General features: G+C 38.4%; 1 protein-coding gene across 11 annotated transcripts; it reads left to right on the forward strand.

Annotated features, from left to right (window-relative positions):
- The first annotated feature begins 2,475 nt into the window (after positions 1 to 2,475).
- On the forward strand, positions 2,476 to 13,409 carry LOC121264120 (probable E3 ubiquitin-protein ligase RHG1A). Of its 11 annotated transcripts, XM_041167186.1 has the most exons (13): positions 2,476 to 2,630; positions 3,766 to 3,873; positions 4,185 to 4,337; positions 6,482 to 6,625; positions 7,035 to 7,146; positions 7,382 to 7,562; positions 7,678 to 7,743; positions 9,122 to 9,283; positions 10,331 to 11,074; positions 11,155 to 11,570; positions 11,894 to 11,992; positions 12,084 to 12,221; positions 13,044 to 13,409. In XM_041167186.1, the coding sequence occupies exons 8-13, from the start codon at positions 9,184 to 9,186 to the stop codon at positions 13,191 to 13,193; spliced, it is 1,647 nt and encodes a 548-aa protein (XP_041023120.1). In that variant the 5' UTR covers positions 2,476 to 2,630; positions 3,766 to 3,873; positions 4,185 to 4,337; positions 6,482 to 6,625; positions 7,035 to 7,146; positions 7,382 to 7,562; positions 7,678 to 7,743; positions 9,122 to 9,183; the 3' UTR covers positions 13,194 to 13,409. The 11 variants fall into 11 exon arrangements, with proteins under 11 accessions (XP_041023120.1, XP_041023114.1, XP_041023117.1 ...); XM_041167180.1 differs by having other exon boundaries at positions 7,035 to 7,562; XM_041167183.1 differs by lacking the exon at positions 7,678 to 7,743 and having other exon boundaries at positions 7,035 to 7,562.
- The last annotated feature ends 11,736 nt before the right edge of the window (positions 13,410 to 25,145 follow it).

The raw sequence follows: 25,145 nt of genomic DNA on the forward strand, positions 1-25,145 counted from the left end.
CAATTATTAGTTTCGGGGCACATTGTGAATTGAGTGAAAGTTCGAGGGCAAAATATAATTAACCCTATTTTTATTTTGAGATTTAAAAAAATTGAACTGTTTTTTATATTTTATTTGAAAGTTTAGAAAATTTGTAATGATTAAATAATAATTAGATGAAAAAGTTGAAAATCTGAAATTGAAAAGTATTTATATTTGAGTGATATTTGAGAATAAAACAAGATGATATTAGATTAGATTATATGAGATGAGATAAAATCATTTCTTATTTCAAACAGCCCCTTAGAGTAGAAATTTAGGGAGTTGGACGGAAGTTTGGTTGGGTTGAAGACTTAGAAGTTGAATAAGCATATGGGAATGGATATAGTTACTTTTGGGTTGAAGACTCTTGCTAAGTTAAAAGGCTTTGGTTTGGACAATGGATATTCTTAATTCTAGTTACTTCTATAATTTTTTTTAGAAGACTTTTATACATTTTTGTTAATCTTATTGAAATCATAATTGTTTTTTTATATGTATCATAGTTTTTTTGTAGCTATTATATGTAATTAGGTATCTATTCTTCTAAATTCATTCAGTTAAATCAAAATTGTACAACAAACAAATTAAAAATAAACAACGTATGGATGATGAATTGGGCTAAAAAGGCCTTAAAATGGGAAAACGGGCCTTTAAAGGCCCAAAACCATACCATCCAATTCTAGTGGACAGGAATGGGGCGGTTGGACTTCCTCACCTGATCATTGGGATGGGATCAACCAACCAGCCGAGGCTGGGCGAGTGGGGTATATCACTATTAACACATATATTATTGTGGGTGACAATATGATACGATTAAGCGAATTCGAATTTGATGTAAATAATTTGAATCAAAACGGGTTTACTTGATAAAATGTGATTAATAAATGAGTCAATTATAAGTTAATCTGCTAAGCTAGAAATCAACCGGTATAACAAATAAATTATATTTTCAAATTTATTTATATAAATAAATTAATTCGTTTAATTGTCTTATATATTATTGGCTTAGATATTGATAATAAAATATTTTATCATGAATCCAATTATAATTATGAATGATTTATATAATTAGCCTGATATTATATATAAAATCATATTAGTTGTGTTTAAAAATAAATATGCGGGCTTGCTCAACCTATTTATTTGAAATGGGTTAAACGAGTTGAAATGGATTCAACGAATTAAAATAGGTTAAATGGTTGTGTTCAGATTAATACAATAAAATTAAATTACTAAACGGGTAAAACGAGTCATGCCGTATCACTCGTTAATTATATAGATCGTGTAAGATTTTAGGGTCTGACCCGTTTAATTAAACTAATCCTGTTCAGATTGATCCATATAGTCTAATACTTATGACTTGACACGACACAAACACGATCAGTGAACGCGAACTACCACTCTTACCCGTCACATACCAATAAAAAATTCAACTTAAATAAAAAAAAATTAAAAAGAATTAAACTTAATTGAAATTGCAAACTAAAAATAAAAAACCTTAAATATTAAGCAAACTAAATATTGAAAAATATTAAAAAAACTTACAACATAATAAAATTAGAAAAGAATTAGAATTATAATTAAAACATAGGAAAAATAAATTGTTTACCCTTTAGAGGTCGCCCTCGTGTGTGGCCACCTCTTGGACAAACGAAATCATGGTTGGCCAATGTTAGTTTGACTTGATAAGAAGAATATTGGTTATTTTTTGTTTTATTGATTTTATTTTTTTTAATTTTTATGTGTTTTTAATTTTTTTTAATTTGAATTATTTTTTATATACATTTTTATTTGATTTTTTTAGTTTTATATTTTTTTGCTAACTGAGCATGTTGTTGGTTAGGTATTTCTTAAGAGTAATAGTATATAACTCTTTATATGAATATATTTTAAAATAATGATATTTTTATAATATTTTTTATAACTCTTTATATGGTTATATTTTAAAATAATGATATTTTTAATTATTTAAGAAGTTATAAAAAGCTTTTTCTAATTTCATTAATAAATTAATAGAATTTGAATGAAAGGCTTATTTTAAGATATAAAATATTATCTTGATATAAAATATTATCTTGATATTTCAGTAATAGTTTAAAAATCTAAAAAAAATATGAGTAGGGAAAACATTAAAACAAATCAAATGAATAACAGCTTACAAAAAAAAAAAAAAAAAAACAAATGAATAACAACAACTTTATTTAGATTGATAATAATAATTTTAAGTTAATAATAATTTTAGAGTACAGTATGTGATATTTTAATTTTATTGCATAATCTTATATTATTAAAAATTAATTATTATATAAAAATATTTAAAATGCGATCGGACGAGAATATCGGCAATTCAACGTTACCTTAAGCAAAAGAGAGAAAAGAAGAGAGAGGAAAAGAGGAAAACGGTATTTATCGGTAACCGGTAATGGTAGGCGGTCCAACCCTCTCCCCTTATTTCTGCAAAGAACGGACCCAACCGCTGTATTTCTGTCTCCTTCTCTGTACAAGACCCAACCTATTCTCTCTCTTTCTCTCTCTTGCGCTCTCTGTTTTTTCATCTCCGGCTGTTCTTCCATCTGCGCGGACCTTTTTTCTGTATTTCTTTGATCAAGGTATGCTTTTCCGACAAAACTTTCTTCTCTTTGAATTTTCTGTATTTTCCCGATCGATCATCGTTTGACAGTTTTACGTCAATATGGACGTTTCTCCCTGTATAGATGTTTTTTTGATCCGATCGTGCAAAGCACTTGATGGTTTTGTGTTTTTACCTTTTGATCTCCCTATAGATGGTTTTATTGCGCTATTTCCGGCTTTTGGTCGTCAATATTTGCTCCTTTTGTCGTTATGACTGTTTGGAGAAAGTTTTATTATTTGCAATATTGCTTTTTGGGTGCTTTAAAAATCTTGGGTGTTGCTTCTTTTGGAAGCCAAGTCTGAATTTGACATGAAGAAATTTTGGGTTGCGCTCTTCTCTTTGGTAATTTATCATTGTTTTTTTTTTTTTTATATATTAATTTTTTATGCATTAAAAGCTGGACGCTTGATCATTATTGATGATGAGATCATCGGCTGCATTTCCCAGCTACTTTTTTTTTTTTTTCGGTGGAGATTGTTTTGTATTGCATACTGCCCCACCATCACTTGTGTTCTTGCTAATATTATCCTGGTAACATTGTAACATATTCATTATATATGGGGTAGATATCTCATATGCCATAGATACGAAGGCCTCGTCCTTTTCCCTATTGGGTCGTTTGTTATCATGTCTTTGCCTTCTGAGTCACATAAAAAAAGGGTAAAAATCTAAAATAAACGTCTTTTATGGAACTGAATTCATTTTCGATAAGTATTGAACTGAACTCCTTAATACAGTTCCTATGCCATCTTCCTTGTTTCAATGCATGCCTCTTTCCTAATTTATTGAACATGGGTAGTATGCAGTTATTTGACACTAACTTCACCATCAGATGCATCGATTATGGTGGTCTTGCTGCTTGAATTGCACTTTTCATTTTTCAATGGAGTAAACTCACCAGAATTTATATGGGTTTCATGTTCAGGGGACAATATTTAATTGGTGGAAAGTTATAACCTAAGTAATTATGATCTGAAGCTTAATCATATCTATGATGACTCTTGTTACAAGAGCTGTTTGTTGCATAGAGGAATTGTTCGATATAGCTTTTGTGCTAGTTTTCTGTGGATTACCTTAGCATCAACTAGGTTCAGATGGTTTCTATTATGCAGGTTTGGGGTGTGATCTATCATTACTTCTCACTTGTATTGAGTATGAACTTGAAAAAGGATTTTATTTAGTATGGAAGTTTTGGAATGATGCCCTGTTTGCACTAGTAGGTGAGAAGTTTTTTATTATTACAAGATCTCTCCATCTCTGAATGAGACATACCCTTCTCCGAACTTTCTTACATTTTGAGGTTGATTGGGTCATTTTCTTTTCACAGCATCCTTGACCTTAACTTCCTAGTTATCTTATAATATATTTGGCAATATTTCAAATCTTTATTTCTTGGATTTTACAGCTTCTAAGCTCCTTAGGGATTTTGATTTAGCTAGCACTAAGATTGTCATATTTAGGATGTGGAAGTTGTCGGGTGGCTTAGATTTTGTGGCTTCAGTTTTCATTCTGAACTGCGATTGGTTTGCAGGCACGTTTTAAAGTGGGCAACTGGAGAGCGGATTTGAACTGAGGTCCTGATTTCTCTTAAGGGTTTATTAGCATGATCTGCTGCTACATTGAAGTGCTGTAATCCAGTATTCATGTAGGCAGAACAAAGTATATGGCACTAACTGCAGAATTGGTTAGTTGTTGTTCTATCGGAATTCTTTTTTAGAACGGGTCATTATGCCTCAGGATTCAGCCTTTGTTGAATTAAATGACCTAGGGGATGTCACTGCACAGGAGTGTACTTACTGGCATTTGGGCCATCATCACATGCCAGTTCTTTTATGCTTATTTGGTGGTGCTGAGGGGATTATACATAGCTGCTTCTGTGGATCAATATTAGTTTTTCTTTCCTGGCAGTTTATCCAGTAGTCGGAATCACATGAATCAACTGGATGATTCGGGTCAATGGATTTAGTGACATCTGAGCTGTTTGCTAAGAATTAGGTGGTCAAATCTTACAAATTGTACTAAGTGCCTCGAGTGAAGCACAAATGTTACCAGCAGCATTTGGTTGCTTATGCTGTTTTTGAATATAAGGCTTTGTTTCCAGTTTAATATATTTTTTCAGGAGGGAGGAAAACGGCAATGTTGAGACTTGTTACGATATAGTTGTTGAGATGGAGGAAAGGGGATTCTCTTGACAGGGAGGCTGATTGCTCAATTGGTGAAAAGGGTTACTCAGTTTCTGACAAATATTCTTTGTAGCTTGATTCCAAACGGCATTGCCTGAGTTTTGATCATCGAGTCTATCTCATGGACCTGTTAGGTTTTTATTTTTTCTGATCAGGACCTCTCTGATGGAGAGTATTATGAATGTGTTTGAATCTCTATTTATTTGGAGGTCCTTTTATAAGGTACTTGTATGCCTCGTAATGCATGTTATCATATATTGTAAAGAATGTGTTTCATAAGAATCCATAATTTTTTATGAGACTTGTTGTAGTATAAAAAGGTTTGCACCTGGAAGTAATGTATAAAAATTTCGTTTATGCCTAATTATATGTATGGCTTGTGTAATTTTACAGCAGCGTAACCTATAAAAGAAAATTTACAGCAGTGTTGTGTAATTTTTTTTAATGATGTAAAGTTTCAAATGAAAAACTCATGAAGTTGGGATTTTTATCTTCCAAAAGATGGAATATTTTCTATACTTTAAAGATATTCTCCAAATTTGCTTAACATGCTGTTGTCCTCATTAAGGAGCTAAGAAAGAAACCTTAAATCAATTTTGCAGCTCAAAATTAAGCATGTGGGAATTAAATGCATGCAACCGTTATAAACCCAAGGGGTTGGCCCAAGTGGTGAAGGCCTTGGTCTTGGGGTATAACTCCCTTCAAGGCCCAAGGTTCAACACCTCATGGGTGCAAACAATCCTTTGGGGGCACACCCCTTGGTGAAAAGCCAGTTATTTAACCAGTTCTGTGTAGAGAAACTTCGGAGGATGCGGTGCATGGGACTGGGGTTTACTTTACAGGGGTGGGTCCGAAGGGCCTTGCCTTGGAGAGGTTCCCTGACATCAAAAAAAAAAAAAAAAACATGCAACCGTTACAGAAATTTTTTCACTAACTGTGACGAAAATTAGGGTCTCTTCTATTCAATGGTTTTCTCATCTACTTCCTTCTCTCTCACTAATAAATTTGATTTTCTTTTTGAAATGAGGATTTTAAGCAAGAGGCTGAGAGCTTCAGAAGTTTTAAGTGCCCTTCTATGGTTCTACCACACTTGTTTCTGCTCTACTTTATGACTTCAATTTTACTTGTCTAGTAGGAGGCTGAGTCATAAGTTTTAACGAGTCAACTGAAGTAATTTAACTGCTACAGATAAGGCCTCTACTTTCTTATTTGGCCTAGCTAATGAAATTGCAATCATGTCTTCACATGATTGGTATGCCTTGTTGACAACTTCATAAGCTTTATAATTCAATTGAAGTAACTGACTGCTATATGTTATGATTCGGATTCCTCATTTGGTCTGTATTCAAGTTGGGATCTCCTTGTATGACTGGTATGCCTTCCTTCGTTGGGAATATTCTTATTTTTTGGCAAGCATGAATTTCAAGCTGGTGGTGATTGATTTACACTGTTGGGAAGGGTATCATCTAATTTTCTATTGCATTCTCGCTGGTTGTTCAACTGTTTATTACTAATTATCTTATGTTATATTTCCCTTAAAAGTCTTGATCATTACAAAAATTGTATAGTGGTTTTCTAAAGTTGGTAGCGAGGAGTATGATGGATAGTGGTTTATTCTAGATTTACAGCTGATTATGGGTTTCAGGGGAGGTTTCTCAGTCTTTCTAGAACCCGTCATTGAGCCACCGAGCAGTTGATGAGATTCATCTATCTTAGTTATGGCATCAGTCAACTTGACTTCGTGTTTACAGTTGCTACTAATACAGCTCTGTTCACTGTCTCTGTTAAGGTATATATCTATGTGCCTTGTTGATATTAGTTAGTTTGACCACTGTTGGATCTCGTTGTTTTGATGTCATGGGTGAATAAGAGATGAAATTAATTCTTGGGAAAGTTTGATCTCTTGGATTTTCTTAAATCATTAGGGCAACTCATCCCAAATAATTCTTGGGTGATCTGAAATTAACCCTTGAGTATTTTATTCCATCATTTCCATCCCAATATGTTTTAGAAAGAAGAGTTTTGGGGTTGAATTTCAGATGTAGTTCAATTTCTCATTTACCCCTATATTAATTTAAGTTGATCCTTTGGTTCCTTGACTACTCTTCAGAAGGTGGATAGGAAGAGCTCTCTTTTTTCTTCCACCGATGTACCTTTACCAACTTCTATGCCCTTTCGTGGGGGATTACTCTTTTCAGGTCCAGGAAAAAGAAAAGGTTCTGCCAATTATTTCTAGGATAAAGAAAGTTCATACATGATGACTGTTACCCCTCTTACACCTGCTAAGTGGATCCTCTGATCCAAACCCAGGTAATGTCCTTCCTATGAGTAGTTTTTCCCCTATTCCTTCCACCGTTTCCGAGCATTAATTATTATAATATCCTATTGCTATTTGTGAGGGGTAAAGTGTGTAGTGAGCATTAATTTCACTTCCAAATTAAATTTATTAATGTTGTTTCCTTGGCATGCCTTTACTTTTAGCGTCTCCTTTTTTATAGCAAAGAAAAAAATTTCTCCGTTTTGTCTCTTTGCCTCAATTTGTCAGGAGATGAACGCAAGGGGTGATTGACTTAACAATTGGGAGACTGGGGCTGCAAGTATATATTCATTGTTTCTATACCGGTTATTATAGAAGCTTATATGCACAAAGCATCCTAGTTTATGATGCGTTGCTTGCAGCATAAACTTTTTACATTCTTTGCTGCTTGAAATACTGTGGAGATCTGGTGAGTCACGATTTGAAACTTATTAGCCTGGCTGTCTGGGTCAAGCTACAATAAGTTATTACTTTGTTTTGTACCAAATACTTGATTTACTTTGTAACATCTTGGGATTTTGCAGTTGCTATATGAAGAGTATAGCAGAATCCGGGTGGGAAAATCTGTTCCCATCAACACATATTACCATTTTCGTTGGTTCTTTGAGCTAACTTGTTACTTTAGTTGATTGTGATTTATGTAACTGTATTATTGAGTGCTGTATCAATCCTTCTTTTGTTAGGTGGGATTTATACTCAATTTAATCTCTCTCTCACACACACACATGCGCGCGCGCGCACACATTTTTAATGACTCTACTTGAATTGTGGCATTTGTTTGTTCTCAAGACCTTGGTCCTTACTGGTAAACAGATCAATAATTTCTTGTGGCCTGAGAACTTACCTCCCATGTGTCCAAGATCTATAGGTGAGGGTGGAAAGGGTGAAAGCTAACAAAATAAAGCATGAAAAACCTTGGGAGTATACATGTTGACATTGACATTGAGAAACTGGAGTTGGTTGCGTGCACGAAAGACTAGAGGAAGGTTGGAATTGACACAATTTTAGTTATCTATTGCTTACTTTAGATAGAAATGTCACAGGTGAAACCTGTAGAGCAGGATCATAATGCGAAATTGATAGTATTGATAGAAGGTTCTGTGGATGATGCTATAATAAATTATGGATCTTTTTGGAAGTTTAAAAGTTCCATATCAAATAGGTGCCAGTCCATATCATGCAGGCAAGGCTAATCTAACTGAACTCATATAACCCGTCTCTGTAGGTACTTTAATTCTATCCTGCTGCTATTCCATTTCTAATTATAAGTTCCTATTAATAGTTCCAATCAATAGTATTTTTTTTTTTTTTAAATTTACACGTTTTTCCCCACTTGTGAAAACATGATGGATCTCAATTTTATATTAGAAGGCCAAAGGGCATGATTCATAGGACTGGCACGTATGCGAGACCTTATGTTTTATACACCTTAATTAATAACCCAAACTCGTGATTTTGAAATTGAATCAGAGACTTTTAATTATGGTTATGTGTGGTCACATATGTATGACCTGGCAGCTATAGCACCCTCGTTGGGGTACTAATGGTTGAAAACAGTTGCAGTCCAAAAAACTATCTTCGAAGTCCACTTGTCAAAATAAAACAACGATAAACAATAAATATTCTAATGATGCTCTATAAAAATGGAATTTGAGAGAATTTGTAAATGTGATGCTAATCATCCTTGGACCAAGTGTCATCACGCCCTTCTATAACCAGGGTGGAGGAAGGATCATGGGTTTAATCCAATGGGATGCATGAGATGTGTATTTTACTATTCTAAACAAAGAAAATGTAAATGTGATACTTATCAAAAAAAGATAAAAATGTATTTTGATGACGGAAAAGGGGCTCCACTTTTTTGTAATTAATTTGGCATGGATGCGTACGTGACTTTCACCCTTTATTAAATTCTTTAGTAATTTTTGGTACTCTACTAATGTTTAGAATACTTTTCTTCATGTGCAGGTTGTTTTCTGGCAGATTCCGGTTTAAGCACTTAATTTCTTTGTAGCTTTTTGGTGCTTGTTATGGGGCATAGACATTTATTCAGCACATCCCAATCATTAGAGAACGAGCATGATCCGAACTGGAACCATATACATGCCGAGCAACATTTTGTGAATCTTGGTATTGTGACTTTGAATGCCTTGCACAATTGTTTATAGGGACTATGATCAATAATGCGATCATTTAATGTGCAAGATAATGGTTATGAGATGTTCCTCGACTGCTTTGGGCACCACATACCCCTAAATTTCCTTTTGTTTATATTACTTATTCTCTGGTTTATAATATCTCAGATTTAGCATAGAGTAATGAATGAGATTCCATATTATGTAGAAGGGAGAAGTTCTTGCAGTTTATAATTATTTCAAGGGGTTTCAATTGTGAATTAGACTTTTCATTTTGGAGCATAAGCCTATAGGTGGTTTGCCTTTCCTTTGGTTGTTACAAATATTTGAGTCAATTCACAGCTTTAAGTGCGGGACTGGAGTAATGCCACCTACAATGGAATGGCCTAATGAGAATATTAGAGATTTAAATTTTCCTTTTTTTTGGGGGTTGGGAGGGGGTTGTAACACTTCATATTCAATATGAGAGGATGTTGAATGGGATCTCAAATTACTTGCGAAGGAGTTCTCGTGGCGTGTAATGATTAATGGGCTTCAATTGTAACTTTGCTAGGTCTTTTGATGTTGGGCCCAGATGTGGTTTGGGATTTTTTTGTCTTGTTATATGTTTTACCCAGGTAAGTGGGTGGAATTTTTTGCTTGGGGGCTTCTTATACTACTACCATGGCGTAATGGTTTGGATGCCCTGTCCTTGGGCCAGAGGGGGGTTGGTCACATTTTTGCTACTTTGCTCTTCGGAAATTGGAAACCTTTTGAGAGCAAAGTTGCAAACCTGTGAGGGTGGGGTTTTTCACTCGGGGCTTCCTATACTACTACCATGGCCTAAGTTTATCAGGATATGCATTGTAGTGGCCTCATAGTTGCATTTGAAGCACGGAAAATTTCTTAAACAAACATTTAATGGGTAGAAAACTGCTAATGAGAATTGAAAGATGCTATTCTTTTATATGGTGCTGACAGATTAACTTTCACGACAATGGTTCTACTTTATTGTATAACCTCTGCTCTTGTGCCTATACTAATTCTGGACTTTTTATTGCAGCTGGGGCCGGCACATCAGACAATGGTTCATTCTTTTATCCTGTGGAAAATATGTCTCTAGATGGAACACATTTTGCTTCTCACTGGAGCCCTGCACCACGGTCAACTGCAAATCCTTCCTCAAGTCACAATGCAGAAGTACTACCTTATCAGCCAGATGCATCAGGCCCATCTCATGATCCTTTTGTGCATCTGGCAACTGCTGGAATGTTCTCTACAGTTCCGGATTCTTATGCACAACATGCATCTTCTTCTAATTATGAGTGGCCGACATTCCATGGCGTTGAGGGCAGTTTTGTTGATCTTACAGTGCCAAGCGGAAGGGGGCCTCAAAAGCGAAAAAGTCCTGGAATTCCTTCAGTCTGTGAGAGAGGCAGTACAAGCAGATACTACAATGCTGGAAGTTCTCCTGATCTTCCATCATCTTCAGAACTGCGGCAGGAGAAATCAAGTATTGATTCTCAGTACATGCCTTGGGATCACATTACCATGAATCCCATTTATAGAGGCAGTGGCCTTTCAATTAGGGGTGAGGGTTCTTTGAGGAATGTCAGAAGCCGGTCTGCACTTGATTTGGAATCAAACCTCACTAGGACCCATCTGTCGACCAACCCTTCCTATTCTGTAAGCCACCCCATTGACCATTCCAGCCCTGTGGATGTTTTGGTTCAGGGTTCTAGTGCTTTGACACGGGATCGGAGTCTAATTAACATGTCTCCTGCAACTGGAAGGGTTATAGTTTCAGGTAAGTTTTATGTTGTTGGATGTCTTTGTTTCTATCCAGTTTGCCATTGTTTCTAAGAGATTCCTAGTTGTAAATGACAGATACGAGCAGCTTCAACCATGAGACGGATCAATTCCTTGTAGGAAGCAGTTCTGGCAACCCTTCTGCTGAGATTGGGGGATATCATCATAATTTTATTACAAGCAGAAATTCTGTTGCTCCTCAAAATTTTCATGCTAATTCAACCCAGTCTGTGAGGGGTGTTCGTAGTAGTAGCTTTAGTCAAAGATCTAGCCCGGCTTTCAGGGCTTCTTCAAGCAGCTTACGCCTGGGGCATGCGGCACCTTCTGATGGAGGACTACAGTTGGTGGCCGAAAGTTACTCCCCAAGACATCCAAGGCCATTGTCCACCATAGGGTGGCGTAATGGTGACCGCAATGGGAGGTCAAGGATATCTACTGGAAGATATAGGTCACTGCCTAATGAAGCAGGTGTCCATGATCGGTTTTCATCTGAGGTTCGTCTTTTATCTGTATAGGACTATGCCACAGTTGGGAGAGTGGAACCACTCCTCTACATCAATTGAACACTTTTTAATGTCGTTTTATTAAGCTATTGAGAGTCATTTTAGGAGAAAATTGGTCGGTTTTGAATACTTATAGCTATTGTTATAAATATATCCTTTAGCTATGGCATATATAGGTACAATGATGTATAACTGATATCACTGAGTCTCTTATTTCTATTGTACTCCTAGTTGGAATCCTTAATATCTGAGAAATAATTGTTGTTCATTTCATACTGTCATTACTTGCTGAATGCTGTAATTTATTATTGCAGGGTTTTATGATTGTGGATCGCTCAACTTGGTATGGGCCCAGAAATATGTTTGATCAGCATAGAGACATGATGCTAGACATAGACAACATGAGCTATGAGGTTATTAATGCAGTTTCTTTTTCTTCTAATCTTTTCTTCCTGTTATAGTCGGGCTTAAGATTTTTCTTCTTTTTGAAATTGTCTCGTTCAGGACCTTCTTGCACTGGGGGAAAGGATTGGGAATGTGAGCACTGGTCTGTCTGAAGACTTAATATCAAAATGTTTGATAGAAACAATTTATTGTTCATCGGATCAGACCCAAGAGGAAGAAACTTGTGTGATCTGCCTGGTAAGCATTTTTTTTTTTCCCTATTTGAAACAGGGAAACCAACTCGGGTTCCAAATGCTCTGGTTTTTGATTTGGGAATATATTGATTTGAACAATGATGCCATACACCCACCCTTATTTAGTGTTGAGCATTCTAGTTAATGTTGCTGATTACTTCTCTGGACTAGTGTGTCTAGAAACTGACCAGCTGAATCCGACTTCCTGTAAGAGCATTCTCATTCCAGTTGCTAAATTGGCTCCTTAGCTATTTTATTGGCAAAAGAACTCTACGTACATTCATGCTACATCCCTAGCTACAAAATGGAGAACACTTTAGCTTTGCTACAGTTACTCTCCAAATCAACTGTATCAAAGTTAATCTTACTTTTTCTTTTTCTTTTTCTTTTTTATTGCTTCTCTACTTCTATTTAAAGGTTTTTTTTGTTTGGTTCTAATAGTTTGTTTTATATATTTAATATCAAACTACGACACCTGAATGATTATATCACAGTAATTTTTTTTAATTACTGGGCATCGGGGAAAAATACAAGAAAGGCATTTAAAGAACAATCACCCCTCAACTGCATTCATAGATATCACCCCTTGTTATATTTAAACGTCTTTTACATTGATAAAAAATAACCTCAGCTCTTTTTGTTCTGTTATAAAAATATGATTATTGAATGATGAATAAAGAAAAGAATATTTAAGTAATGTAGAGAAAGAATCGAGGGAGATGTATGATGTTTTGAAAATGGAGGAGGCCTTCTTTATTTAAAATTTAGCTGAACTTTTGAAGAGGTCAAACTGAATGGCTCTAATGAATCTATTTGGAATCTACAGGAAGAGTACAGGGATAGGGATGGTGTTGGGACTTTGAAAGCTTGCGGCCATGACTACCATGTTAGCTGCATCAAGAAATGGTTGTCTATGAAGAATTCATGCCCAGTATGCAAAGCTTCTGCTCTGGCTGATAATATGAAGGACAAATAACTGAGTAATGTCTCATGTTGTTTAATATATTCTCATTCTTGTATATACTATATTTATATTTATATATATATTCGGAGATAATCCCTCAAAAAGGGGAGACATTTGCTCTACCAGCCGATGCCAATTCATTGTTGGCCTTCCATCTTGATTATGAGAAGCCTTTAAATGTTATTTTGGTTTTTGGACTTTCATTCAATGAAAAGTTACAGTCCTCTTGATCTCTTTCCCTAGACGACTCTTGCCTTTTCATATTTGGCCAAATGATGGAACGAGCCCTTCCATTTGGTGTCAGAGTACGGACACGTGGGCATTTTATATTATCAAAAATTTTACGTGCTTTTGTATACTTTTTTGTACACTTTATTAATGTGATTGGTTGCGTCATTTTTTTTAATATAAAATAATTATTTTGGCCAATCACATTATTGGAGTGCACAAAGAGTACACAAAAATGACTGTATGTGATAGAACTCTTATAACATTTATACTTTGGGATTACCTAAGATTTCTTCTATGATTTATGTTACCTAGACTTACCTAGACTATCATTTTAGGTATATTACAATCTCAACATATGAATCCCAACATAGGAATTCATTAAATATTCTTTGGTAATTTAAGGCTCAATATGTTAAAAGTTTAAGGGACGTTTGGATGTTAGATCTTTTCAAAGATTTTTGAACTTTTTAAGATAGGTTTTGTGGAGTTTTAAGTTGTGGAATCCTTAAAAATATATCTGTATTAAAAAAAGTTGTTGAGGTAGGTTTTGTGGAGTTTTATGAAAGTCGTGGAATCCTTAAAGATATGAGTAACACTAGAGCTACTGCTGAGGCTCCCGCTTGGACCTCTTGTTAGGCTGTTAGTGTATTTTATGTATTTTTTTTTTGCTCTTTTTTTACATACATTTTTTAACACTTAAATATTTTTAAAACATAAAAATTTACATTATAAAAAAATATTTTTTTAATCACGAAGTAAAAAAAACATAACAAAATAAAAGCTAAAAAAATCTCAACGGGAGCCCTCAACAGGAAGACTAGTATTGTTCTAAAGATATAGCTGTATTAAAAAAGGTTGTTGAGAAATGTTTTTATTGGAATTTTAAAAGGTGAAGTATAAGCCTAAAAGCATGCAAGCCTTTTCCAAGTCTTTTATAAAAGAAAAATTATTCTCATTATCAATACACTATACATTTAATAAGAGAAAAAAAAAATAAAAAAAAATTATGCACGGTATATGATTTGAGGATGATGAATAGAATTATTCATTTTAAAATAAGTACTATTACTTATAAGTCGGTGTGAAAAAAACACTCTTAATACCATTGACATGACATGATTTAATTGGTAAGATATTTAAATTTTAAATTTTTTTTGCAAATCATATTTTATCATATCAACTATAGGATGTGTTTTACCCACCAACTTACAAATATAATTTTCTTTTTAAATAGTGCAATAATTGTGATCAAGAAAAAGAGGAGGACCGACTGTGGGTTCTCTTGCCACCCCCTTCAAGCTCTTGGGATGGAGAATGGTACATCCTTCCCAACTGTGTTTTTTCTTAAAGACTCAACTGTGCTTTCCAAAGGTATACATGATTTGGGAGTCAATTTCCTCATAAATTATTCCGAGTTAAGGCAATTTAGATTCAGAGAGTTGATATCAACTTATCTCATTTAATTATTATAATTTTTTTAAAATTTTATACAAAATATAATAAACAGTTCAATTTTTCAAATTCTAAAATAATAAAATATTAAAAAAAATAATATTCTACCAATTTTTTATTCAATTTTTAATTTTTATTTCAATCCATCTTATTTCAACTCACTATCTAAACTTTACCTTAATTTTGAAGTTATTAAAAAATTGTTGACTCAACATTTGTTTCTTGGGATCCTCCGGTATCACCTGGCTGAAAGAGTCTATTTATTTCTCTAATAAGTTTAATTTAGTTTATTCTTTATATATAATTTTCTATTTCTATTTGTTCATTATTTTTGAGTAATGACTGTAAAAATCCCGATTATACATGTTGTCTCTTTGTAAAACAGTGAATCCATTGTAAAAAATATAAGAAAATTATTATTATTATTTTTTTACATACAGGTTGCACAAATTTACACAACTTAGGGCTTGATTGGGATTTCGTTAGGAGTATTAAAAAGTGCTTAAAATTCTTAATTAACCTTAAAAGCTATTCAATAGAAAACTAGGTTATTTGGATATTACATATGAAAGTATTTTTTTAATCTTAAATAAGCTAAAAAGTATATTTTAGAAAAAACATCATTTTGAAGCTCTTTCTCAAACGTGTTTTTTAGATAATCTAGAATGTAATTTAAATTTTAAAAAAACTATCAATAGACAAAAATACCTATACACTTTTAACTTTCAAATTTTTAAGAATATAATCATAACTTTAAAAAATCAAATAATCGTTATTTCCTTAAAAATTATGATCATATTCTTAAAAATTTGAAAATCAAATAATCATCATTTCTACCTCAAAAAATATTTTTTTTAATTTGTTTTCAAACAAATTTAACATAATTTAAAATACTTTAAATATATGGTTACCAAACTAAAAATATTTTTTTAAAAATAAAACTTATTACTTAAACTATAAGTTATAAATCCAAAAACTATGCATTATATTTCTCACCCAATCTCAAACATGCACTTAAAATCTAGCATTTACTTTTTTTTAATAGTTGACATCAGCATTTTTCATCAATTAACATATATAATGGAAAAAATTTATTTATCATCTTAACTTTTATCATCCTCCTATCATCTCATAATATGACATTAGAAGATAGATTTACAAATAAAATGTAATAAATAATTTCTAATTACCTAATGCCAAATCATAAAATGATAGAATGATAATGAAAATTGAGATGATGAGTAGCATTACTCAATTGGATAATGATACTTTAATTGAGAACATCAATCGGTAAAACGGACCTTTCTTCTTTTATTTTCTTTCAAATATTTTTTTTAAATATATTTAAATAATTAAAAATATACACACAATTACTTCTTTAACGGTTAAGAAAAACAAAAATCAGTCCATGGGCCTATCCTATCCTATCCTATCGATAGAATGACATTTTCCTATGTAATTATATTAGATGAGCAATCCAATTTAAAATTTGATAATACTTAAATTCTTTTTATAAAGGAAAATAATAGAATGAATACTAAATATATTTAACAAAAAATGCTACTTGAACCGATAAAAATTATTGATAAAAGTGACCGATTGAATTTTTTATTTTTTTTTTATTGAAGGATTAAGGAAGTGACTATTAATGAATTGATTTTATTTTTTATTTTTTAAAAACGTTTAAAGATATATAAAAAAAATGATTGAAATAAAAGGAAAAAAATAAAAAAGTGCATTTGCACTTATCGATCAAATTTCATCAGTTCATCATCGATCTTAGTAGCATTACCCATTGTGGGGAAATTTTCCCTCAAAAAAGGCCCATAGGACCTCAACCCAGAGACCCAACCCAATGGAATTCTTATCCAAGCAAGAAGGAAACTGACAATCAGGGAGAGGCACTGCCTGGAAGACAAGATAGCTTGACCTAACACGATGGCAGCCTCTCTCAGGTCCTATACACAGGAAATGCGGGGAGCCCTTGATTCATTAACATTAGAGCATCAACGACTCACATGAAACGGACCGAGGCTCAAGGAGCCGCCCCACATTAATAGCGCTACTAATCAAGTCACACTTCGCCATTATGAAGCTGTGACAGAGTTACACCGCATTTAAGGGTTCTAACAAAATGAACAGCACGAGGAACCCGGACTGCATAGTAGTAGGCACAATCAACACTTCAAATCTGCAGTATAAATAGTTGATCCCAGGTACGAGAAAGCTCTCTGATCCTTAGATTTTCTTACTTATTTACTAAACTGCAAGAGCATTTACTGACTTTGGCATCAGAGGCTCCCCAGCCTTGAGGTCGCCCCCTCAAAGCCGCATTGCATTCTCCTCTATACAGTGCTCGTTGTAGAAGACTTGAGTTGTTGGAACTTGGCCCAGAGGTGAGCGAAACATGACGTTAACAGTGGCGTCGTTTGTGAGATCGTAATAGATCTTGCGTGTCCTTCGCTTATCTAAGGCAACCCATTCCAAGTGACTCAGAGGATCGCTGAAGTGATTCGAGACGGGGAAGCAGATCAAATGGAGAACTAGGCAAGCATGAACGAAAGAATCATGACAAAAGAGGACTAGACATGCGTAGACCGCGCTCGATGTGAAGAGGCCGGCACCCAGCCTTTGATTCCCGAGCGCATGGAAGTTACGAGCGAAGTTCGAGATGAGCGGGAGCTCCAAAAGGCTGAGCCAATTAGGCCACTGGAGCTGGTTATCCTCCACCCGAACATTGTAGAGGCTACGGTGACAATCAGCGGTGAAATGGCGCGAGAAGCTCGATATGCCATGCGGCAACTCCTCGCTGAACACCTAGATGTATTTGCATGGAGCCACGGGGACATGCTTGGGATAGTGCCTGAGATCATACATCACAGTTTAAATGTGGACCCAAAAGTCTGAGGGGTACGACAGAAATGTCAAAGCGTTAGTGCGGAGAAGAACACTGCCATAGTCGAAGAAATGGACCGGTTGCTGAAGACGGGGTTCATACGAGAAGCTCATTACTTGGAGTGGTTATCAAATGTAGTATTAGTAAAGAAGTCGAGCGGCAAATGGAGAATATGCGTTGACTTCACTAACCTCAACGAAGCTTGCCCAAAAGATAACTTCCTGCTTCCCCGCATTGACATCATCGTCGACTCTATGGCAGGTCATTGCATGCTTATTTTTATGGATGCCTGTTTCGGGTAGAACCAAATCGTATGAAGCCTGAAGATGAGGAGAAGATCTCGTTTATCACCGATCGAGGCCTGTACTGCTAGAAAGCGATGTCGTTCGGACTAAAAAATGCCAGGGCCACTTACCAACGACTAGTTAATTGAATGTTCAAAGATCAGATAGGAAGAAATATGAAAGTCTATGTAGACGACCTTTTGGTCAAAAGTGGGACCTTAGAACAGCATCTGGACGACTTGAGGGAGGCTTTTGCGATATTACGAAATATCAAATGAAGCTGAACTCGGCGAAGTGTGCCTTCGGCATCGGGTCAGGAAAGTTTATGGTGTCCGAACAAGGCATTGAACCGAATCCGGAGAAGGTAGACGCCCATCCTCAGTATGGCCCCACCACAAAATATAAATGACGTACAAAGGTTAGCCAGGCGAGTCGCCGCGCTCAGTAGGTTGGTCTCAAGATCAACCGATAAGTGCCTACCATTTTTTAAAGTACTGCGAAAAGCAAAAACATGAGACGACGAGTGCGACCAAGCATTTGAAGCCCTTAAGAAGTACCTCACAAGCTCGCCGCTACTTAGCCAACCCAGATGTGGAGAAACACTGACCCTATACCTGGCCATCTCCCCCAAGCGACTTCCTTAGTGCTAGTATGCGAGGAAGAAGGAACCCAAAGGCTAGTTTACTATGTCAGCTAGGTGTACCGAGGGGTTGAGGCTCGATACCCTCGCATAGAGCAATTAGCCCTTGAACTGGTTGCAACCATGCGGAAGCTACACCCATACTTTTAGGCTCACCCAATGCGAGTTCTCATAGAGACCCCTCTCAAGAAGGTGCTACAACGGTCGAATGCCTCGAGACGCCTCATGAACTAGGCGGTGGAGTTGAGTGAATTCGATATTGAATATGCACCTCAAAATACCATGAAGGGACAAGTGTTAGCTGACTTTGTCGCCGAGTTTACTGGATTTCCGGCGATGGACAATGATGTGCGCCTTACTAAGCCCTAGAAGGTATTTGTCAACGGCTCATCCTGCCGGGCTGGAGGAGGAGTAAGGGTGCACATCATGACACCCGAAGGAGAAGAGCACAATTACACCGTTAAATTGAAATTTAAGACAACGAATAATGAAGTAGAATACGAAGCGCTACTCTCATGGTTGCAGGTAGCCAGAGCCTTGGGAGCCTCTGAGATTGAAGTATGGGCCGATTCTCAAGTGGTGGTAAACCAAGTATGGGGAGAGTTCGCCGTTAAGAGTGAATAACTGAGGAAATACCTCTCGTTGATAGAAACTGAATGGCCTCACTTTAAGTATTTCCAAATTCAGCAAATACCAAGGACGGAAAATCAAAAGGCAGATAAACTAGCATGCGTAACATTCGGGCAGGAAGACTCTACCTTGCTCGATAACACGATGGTTAGAACAGTGGAGGTGCCCGTTGTCGGGGTTGAAGTAATGATAATACAACTGAGGACCCTAGACTGGGTAGCAAGCATAGTCAAATATTTGGAAATTGGCGAAGTACCTGAAGATAGGCAAAAGGCAAGAAAAGTCAAGAATAGAGCGGCATGTTACACCATGATTGGGGAATCTTGTATCGGCGGGGTCACTCGGCTCCTCTCTTAAGGTGTGTCTCCTCGAAGGAGGCGCAGTACGTGTTAGTCAAAATACACGAGGGAATTTGTGGGAGCCACTCTGGTAGACGGACACTAGCCAAAAAAGTGACAAGGGCGGGTTACTACTGGCCCCAAGCCCTTCGAGATTCCAAAAGCTATGCACGAAAATGTCGAAAATGCTGAAAGTATGCCCAAATCCCCTATTACCCTCTAGACAAGTTGACGTCAATCACCTCACCTTGGCTATTCGCCCAGTGGGGGGTTGATCTGGTCGGCCCACTCCCCTTGTGCAAAGGGGTCAAGTTTGTAGTGGTGGCAGTTGACTACTTTACCAAGTGGGTTGAGGCCAAAGCTTTAGCAACTATCACGCAAACAATATCACGTGATAACTGTGGAAATCAGTAGTTTGCAGATTTGGCATCCTGCACACTATCATCTCGGACAATGTGAGGTAGTTTGACTCTGACCACTATCGAAATTGGTGCCAAGACTTGGGGATCGAGTCTCGATACTTGTCCCTGGGGTACCCATAGTCCAATGGACAAGTTGAGACAATTCACAAGACACTAATGAGAATACTCAAGAAGTGACTCGACAATAGAAAAGGCGCGTAGGCTAAGGAACTCCCTGCCATGCTCTGTGCCTACCGGGTCACAGTGAAGATACCGACCGGGAAAACCCCCTTCACCCTCACCTATGGACATGAGGCGATGCCATCAGTGGAAGTTGGACTTCCCACGTACAGAGTTCAACACTTCGAACGAGAGTCCAATGACAGACGATTGGAGGAACAACTGGACATGCTAGAATAAATCCGGCTAAGAGCGGAAATAAAGGCCACATCAAACAAAAGAGAGGCTGATAGGTGTTCCAACAAGCGCAGGCGACCAATGTAATTCCAAGTAGCGGAACTAGTATTCAGAGAAACAAGAATAACAACGCGAGACGAAGGAAAACTGGGTCCCCGCTGGAAGGGTCCCTACATAGTCATCACAAAAAATTGACCGGGTTCCTATCGCCTCAAAGATTCCTAAGGAAACGAGCTACCCCACCCATGGAATGCCAAACATCTACGAAAATATTACTGCTACGATGCCTCACTTGTCATAATTTCTGTACCTTAATGTGGAAATTGCTGAACGTAATCAAATTGTGTATTTTGTCTTGTCTCAGTTATTGACCATAGGGGCCTAATGTAACGAGGAAATTAGTTTACACATTAATGCGGCTAGCTTCGCCAAATAAAACTTCAACAACTTATCTCCCCGCGGGGCAGAAAGGGAAGGGTAGGCCTGAAAGGTTGCATTATCCCTCTTGCGGATGAGTGCGGGTCAGCCCTTGGTCACCCGAAGCTAAAACCTACCTTCCTTACAAATATCAACAGGCGGGAGTGGGTCCAATAACATACTGCACAAATAACTTACCTCCGTACAAGACACTGTAGGGAAAGGTAAGCCATCGAGTTGCCTTATCCCTTTCAAAGGAGAGAACAGGGTCAACTTAAGACTGCCTGAATCACTTACCCCTATCTCTGCTGCGACGAAGTGTGGGATTAGTGCCAGCTTGACCCAAACCTACCCTTTTCCTGTGATGTCATCGGGCAAGAGCAGGTCCAACGATAGACTGTCCGAACAACTTACCTCCCTACGAAGGATGATAGGTGAGCAGGCGGCCCAACCTTCTCGTTTGGGAGAGCCGGACCAACCTCGAGGCTGCTCGAATAACTTACCCCGACCCCCTCATGGAGAACAAGCGGTCAGTCAACTACTGTCCGAACTTACCTCCTCGAGGGGTAGAATAGGAAAAAGGTAGGCCTTAAGGTTGCCTTGTCCCTCCCACGACGGAGTACTGGTTAGTTCTCAGCTACTCGAAGGAAAATGATTACCTTCCTCATCAGCGTCAACGGGCGGGAGTGGGTTCAGTAACAGATTGTCCGAACGACTTACCTTCTTGTGGGATGCCATAGGGAAATGTAAGCCTTTAGGTTGCCTTATCCCTCCCACAGTGGAGAGTGGGATTAGCCTCACGGCTACCTGAAGAACTTACCCCAGCCCTTACTATGACGAAGTGTGGGATCAGCGCCAGCCTGACCCAAACTTACCATTTCCTATGGTGTTAACGGGTGGGAGTGGGTCCAGTAATAGACTACCTAAACGACTTACCTCCTTATGGGAAACTATAAGGAAAAGTAGGCCTAAAAGTTGCCTTATTCCTCTCGCAGCGGAGAGCAGGACTAGCCCCAAGGCTGCCCGAATACTTACCTCGACTCCCACCGCAGTGAAGGAGCGGAACAGCCACGTCTCTGTCCGAATTACCTCCCTGGAGGACAAAGAGGCAGAATGGAATGAGGCATTTCGACCTCTCCCCGATGGAGAGCGGGCCGAGTCTATAAACTGCCCAAATAATGAAAAGAAAGACACGAACATCATCAATGTAATCTACATTAGCAACTTATCTCCCCATGAGGTGAAATGGATGAGTGTAATGCCTAAAATTGCTCTATCCCTCTCACAGAAGTGTGCGGGTTAGCCGTCGGCTACCCGAAGAATAGGATCTCCAGCAACAGAATGCCAAACGAATAGCGCCTCAGACCTTCACAGCATCCCGTTAAAACGACTCAGGTTTGCGAATTTGCTAACAGGTTTGACTGGTGTGACATTTCCTACTTACCTTCCCAAGAGGATCAACGGGCGAGACCAGCCTTAGGGTGGCCCGACTCACCTCAAGGCAAAGTGCGGGTTCAGTCTTTTGGCTGCCCGACATTACTTTCAAGACGGCATAGCACGGCCAGACATCTCTTACTTACCTTCCCAGGAGGATCAACAAGCGAGACCTGCCTTAGGGCGGCCCGGCCTGCCTCACGACGAAGTGTGGGTTCAATCTTTCAACTTCCCTACATTACTTATTGAGGCAGTATCTCCACTGGCAAACACTGGGTGCTCACACTCTATTATTAACAGCAACCGAATCAGAAAGGGAAATTTCACCAACGTCATCGAAAATGAAGATGTCGGAAGAAAGTATGCTTTTTGACAAGACATAGGGCGGATCCAGTTTTCCAAACTGCCTGCCCCATCTTTATAAAAGCCAATGGGCCCAGGCGTCTGAATAGGCGAACAGATCGCTTGACTACCCAGCCAACTGCCGTATGTGCTTCATGCGAGTGAACTCACCTCCCCGTAAGACAAAAGGGACCAGTCGCGACGAAGGTGGCCCAACCCCCTGGAGGAGGAGTGCGGGTTGGCCCTCGGCCACTCGACATATTTATTGGCAGAATCTCCATTTACAAAGAAAAGCGAACAGAAACAAAGGGAGGCTAAAAGCGACAGGAGCTAAAAGAAAGACGGCTAAGGAACAAAAATGATAGAAAAAGTGGGTTCAGCCCCTACCCCGGTGAACATAAGCTGATCTTATAGGCCATTCGAACAATAAAAGCGGGTGATGAAAATGTCATCGTTCGACAAAGAAACGTAGTATAAAGAAGCCTCCGATAGGCGGGGTCGCCAGCCACGGCCAAACGCTGGCGAGGTAAACCACGGGAAATTGCAAAGGAAGAAAGACAGGAGGTATGTAAACAATACGACTAAACGCGGTAAGTAGCCTACCTCAGTAAGTAGCCTCTAGGCCTTCCCCTCAGTTCCACAAGCACGATCGGCATGGCCTTGCCATGTGATCATAGGTAGGTCCTCGAGAACCTCCTTGACGGCTTTCTCACCACCATCTAGAACACCAATGGCTCCCTCACCGGGACATCACTCACCGTACTTGTGACACCACTAGGAAGGACCATTTCGGCCGCAAAAGGTTTGTCAACAAAAGCTTTTTGGGCTAGTGAGGCGGCACAAAGCGGAATAACGAATGACGTCGACCCTTCAAATGCTCTCGGGGGTGTAGGAAGATGAAGCACCAACACAAAAGACCCCCTAGAAGGAAGGGAGACAACACTATCCGAGTCAGTGGGAGGGAGTGAGGCGCTGTGAGGTCTTTTTCCCTTCCCCACAATTGGCGAGCTCACAGGAAGTCTAGGAACATGGGCGACCATCCGACTCATGGGAATCCCCTCATTAGAACGTTGGCTAGTGGAGGGAACCAGGTATCGACGAAAATTATCATCCTACGACAGGGCCTCTGAATGCACGTTGTTTGGATGCGCCACCACCCAGGACCTGACGATCCCAAGTCTCGTCTCCTTAAGGGGGTTCTATTCGGGACAGCAGATCGAGGTGTCAGAAATAGTACCCTAGTTAGCACGAGCAAAAAATAACTGCCTAACGACCTGCCAGACTGGATACTCCCACCCGTCGATTGGTAAAAAGAAGAACTTGCGGTTGTATCCCTTCACCACCTTATGCCGCCTCTCTATCCGAACCAGCTTCCGAACGTGCTGGAAACTGAAGATATGCTGACCCTTCTGCACTAAATTATGGGTAATAAAGAATTCACGAGAGGTCAGGTCGAGGTTTTCCAACTCGGCCTCCTCCAAGGCACGACACTAGATGACACAATACGGGATCAAAATCCTCCATCCTAGGGGGAGAAGCTGAGCAGGTGCCAACTCAAAGAAAGCCAGCACTTCACGTACGGGTTGGGGAACTGGCAACCTGAGGCCACAGGAGAAAATTGCAGGATATGCCACAACTCTGGTACCATAGCCCTCCTCATCCACTGCTTCGCTAGTGGGAGGAGACACTTTAAGCTCCAACTTTGGAGGAATACCATAGGTCGCTTTCAGTTCTTACAATTCCTTGGGAGTAACTATCGACTGTCATGAAAATCTTGTGAAATCATCCGTAAGAGAGTTGTCTTGGGTGGCAACAGCTTGAACGACGCTGGAGGGCGCCGCACGAGCACCAGAGTGCGAGGTTTTCTTTGGGGCCATGACGAGCAGGAGAGACTTGCGAAACACTTCAAATGAAAGGCAAGAAAGTGAAGACTACGGGAAACCGAGCAAAAGTAGAGGTTACGATGGGTCTTTCAACTAAAGAGGAAGTACTCATATATCTATATATATATATAGCCAGGGGAAAGATCCCCTTATCGAGGCATCATAACTCCGCATATCTCACACGTGTCCCACTCAAGTACCAAAATCCCTCAATTAGTGCAACTGCTATAAAGTGTATCCCTCAGAATGACGTGCGAGTTAATGACTGCAAAATAAGAGACGTGGCGAGGAAGTCGGAGAGGCGCCGTTCAAAGCAGAGGCATGGCTAACATTGTGTGGCCTGTGGGTAGAACATAGACAAACGTTCAACATGTGCCCAGGTGGGCTGAGAACTTAATCAAGCCTAAGGTCTAAGGATATGAAAGAAAATTCCTCCCGCCCCGGATCTATCCCGGAAGAATTAGCGGGTAACGGTGAGGGGAATTTTCCATTGTTTTTGGTATCGTACCGTACCCACCGTACTGTACTGGCAACTCGGCCGGTACCGGTAATATACATATTCCATACTGGCCGAAATATCGGGTGTATCGGCCGGTACA

The sequence above is a fragment of the Juglans microcarpa x Juglans regia genome, chromosome 5D (assembly GCF_004785595.1).
Source record: "Juglans microcarpa x Juglans regia isolate MS1-56 chromosome 5D, Jm3101_v1.0, whole genome shotgun sequence".
Taxonomy (NCBI): domain Eukaryota; kingdom Viridiplantae; phylum Streptophyta; class Magnoliopsida; order Fagales; family Juglandaceae; genus Juglans; species Juglans microcarpa x Juglans regia.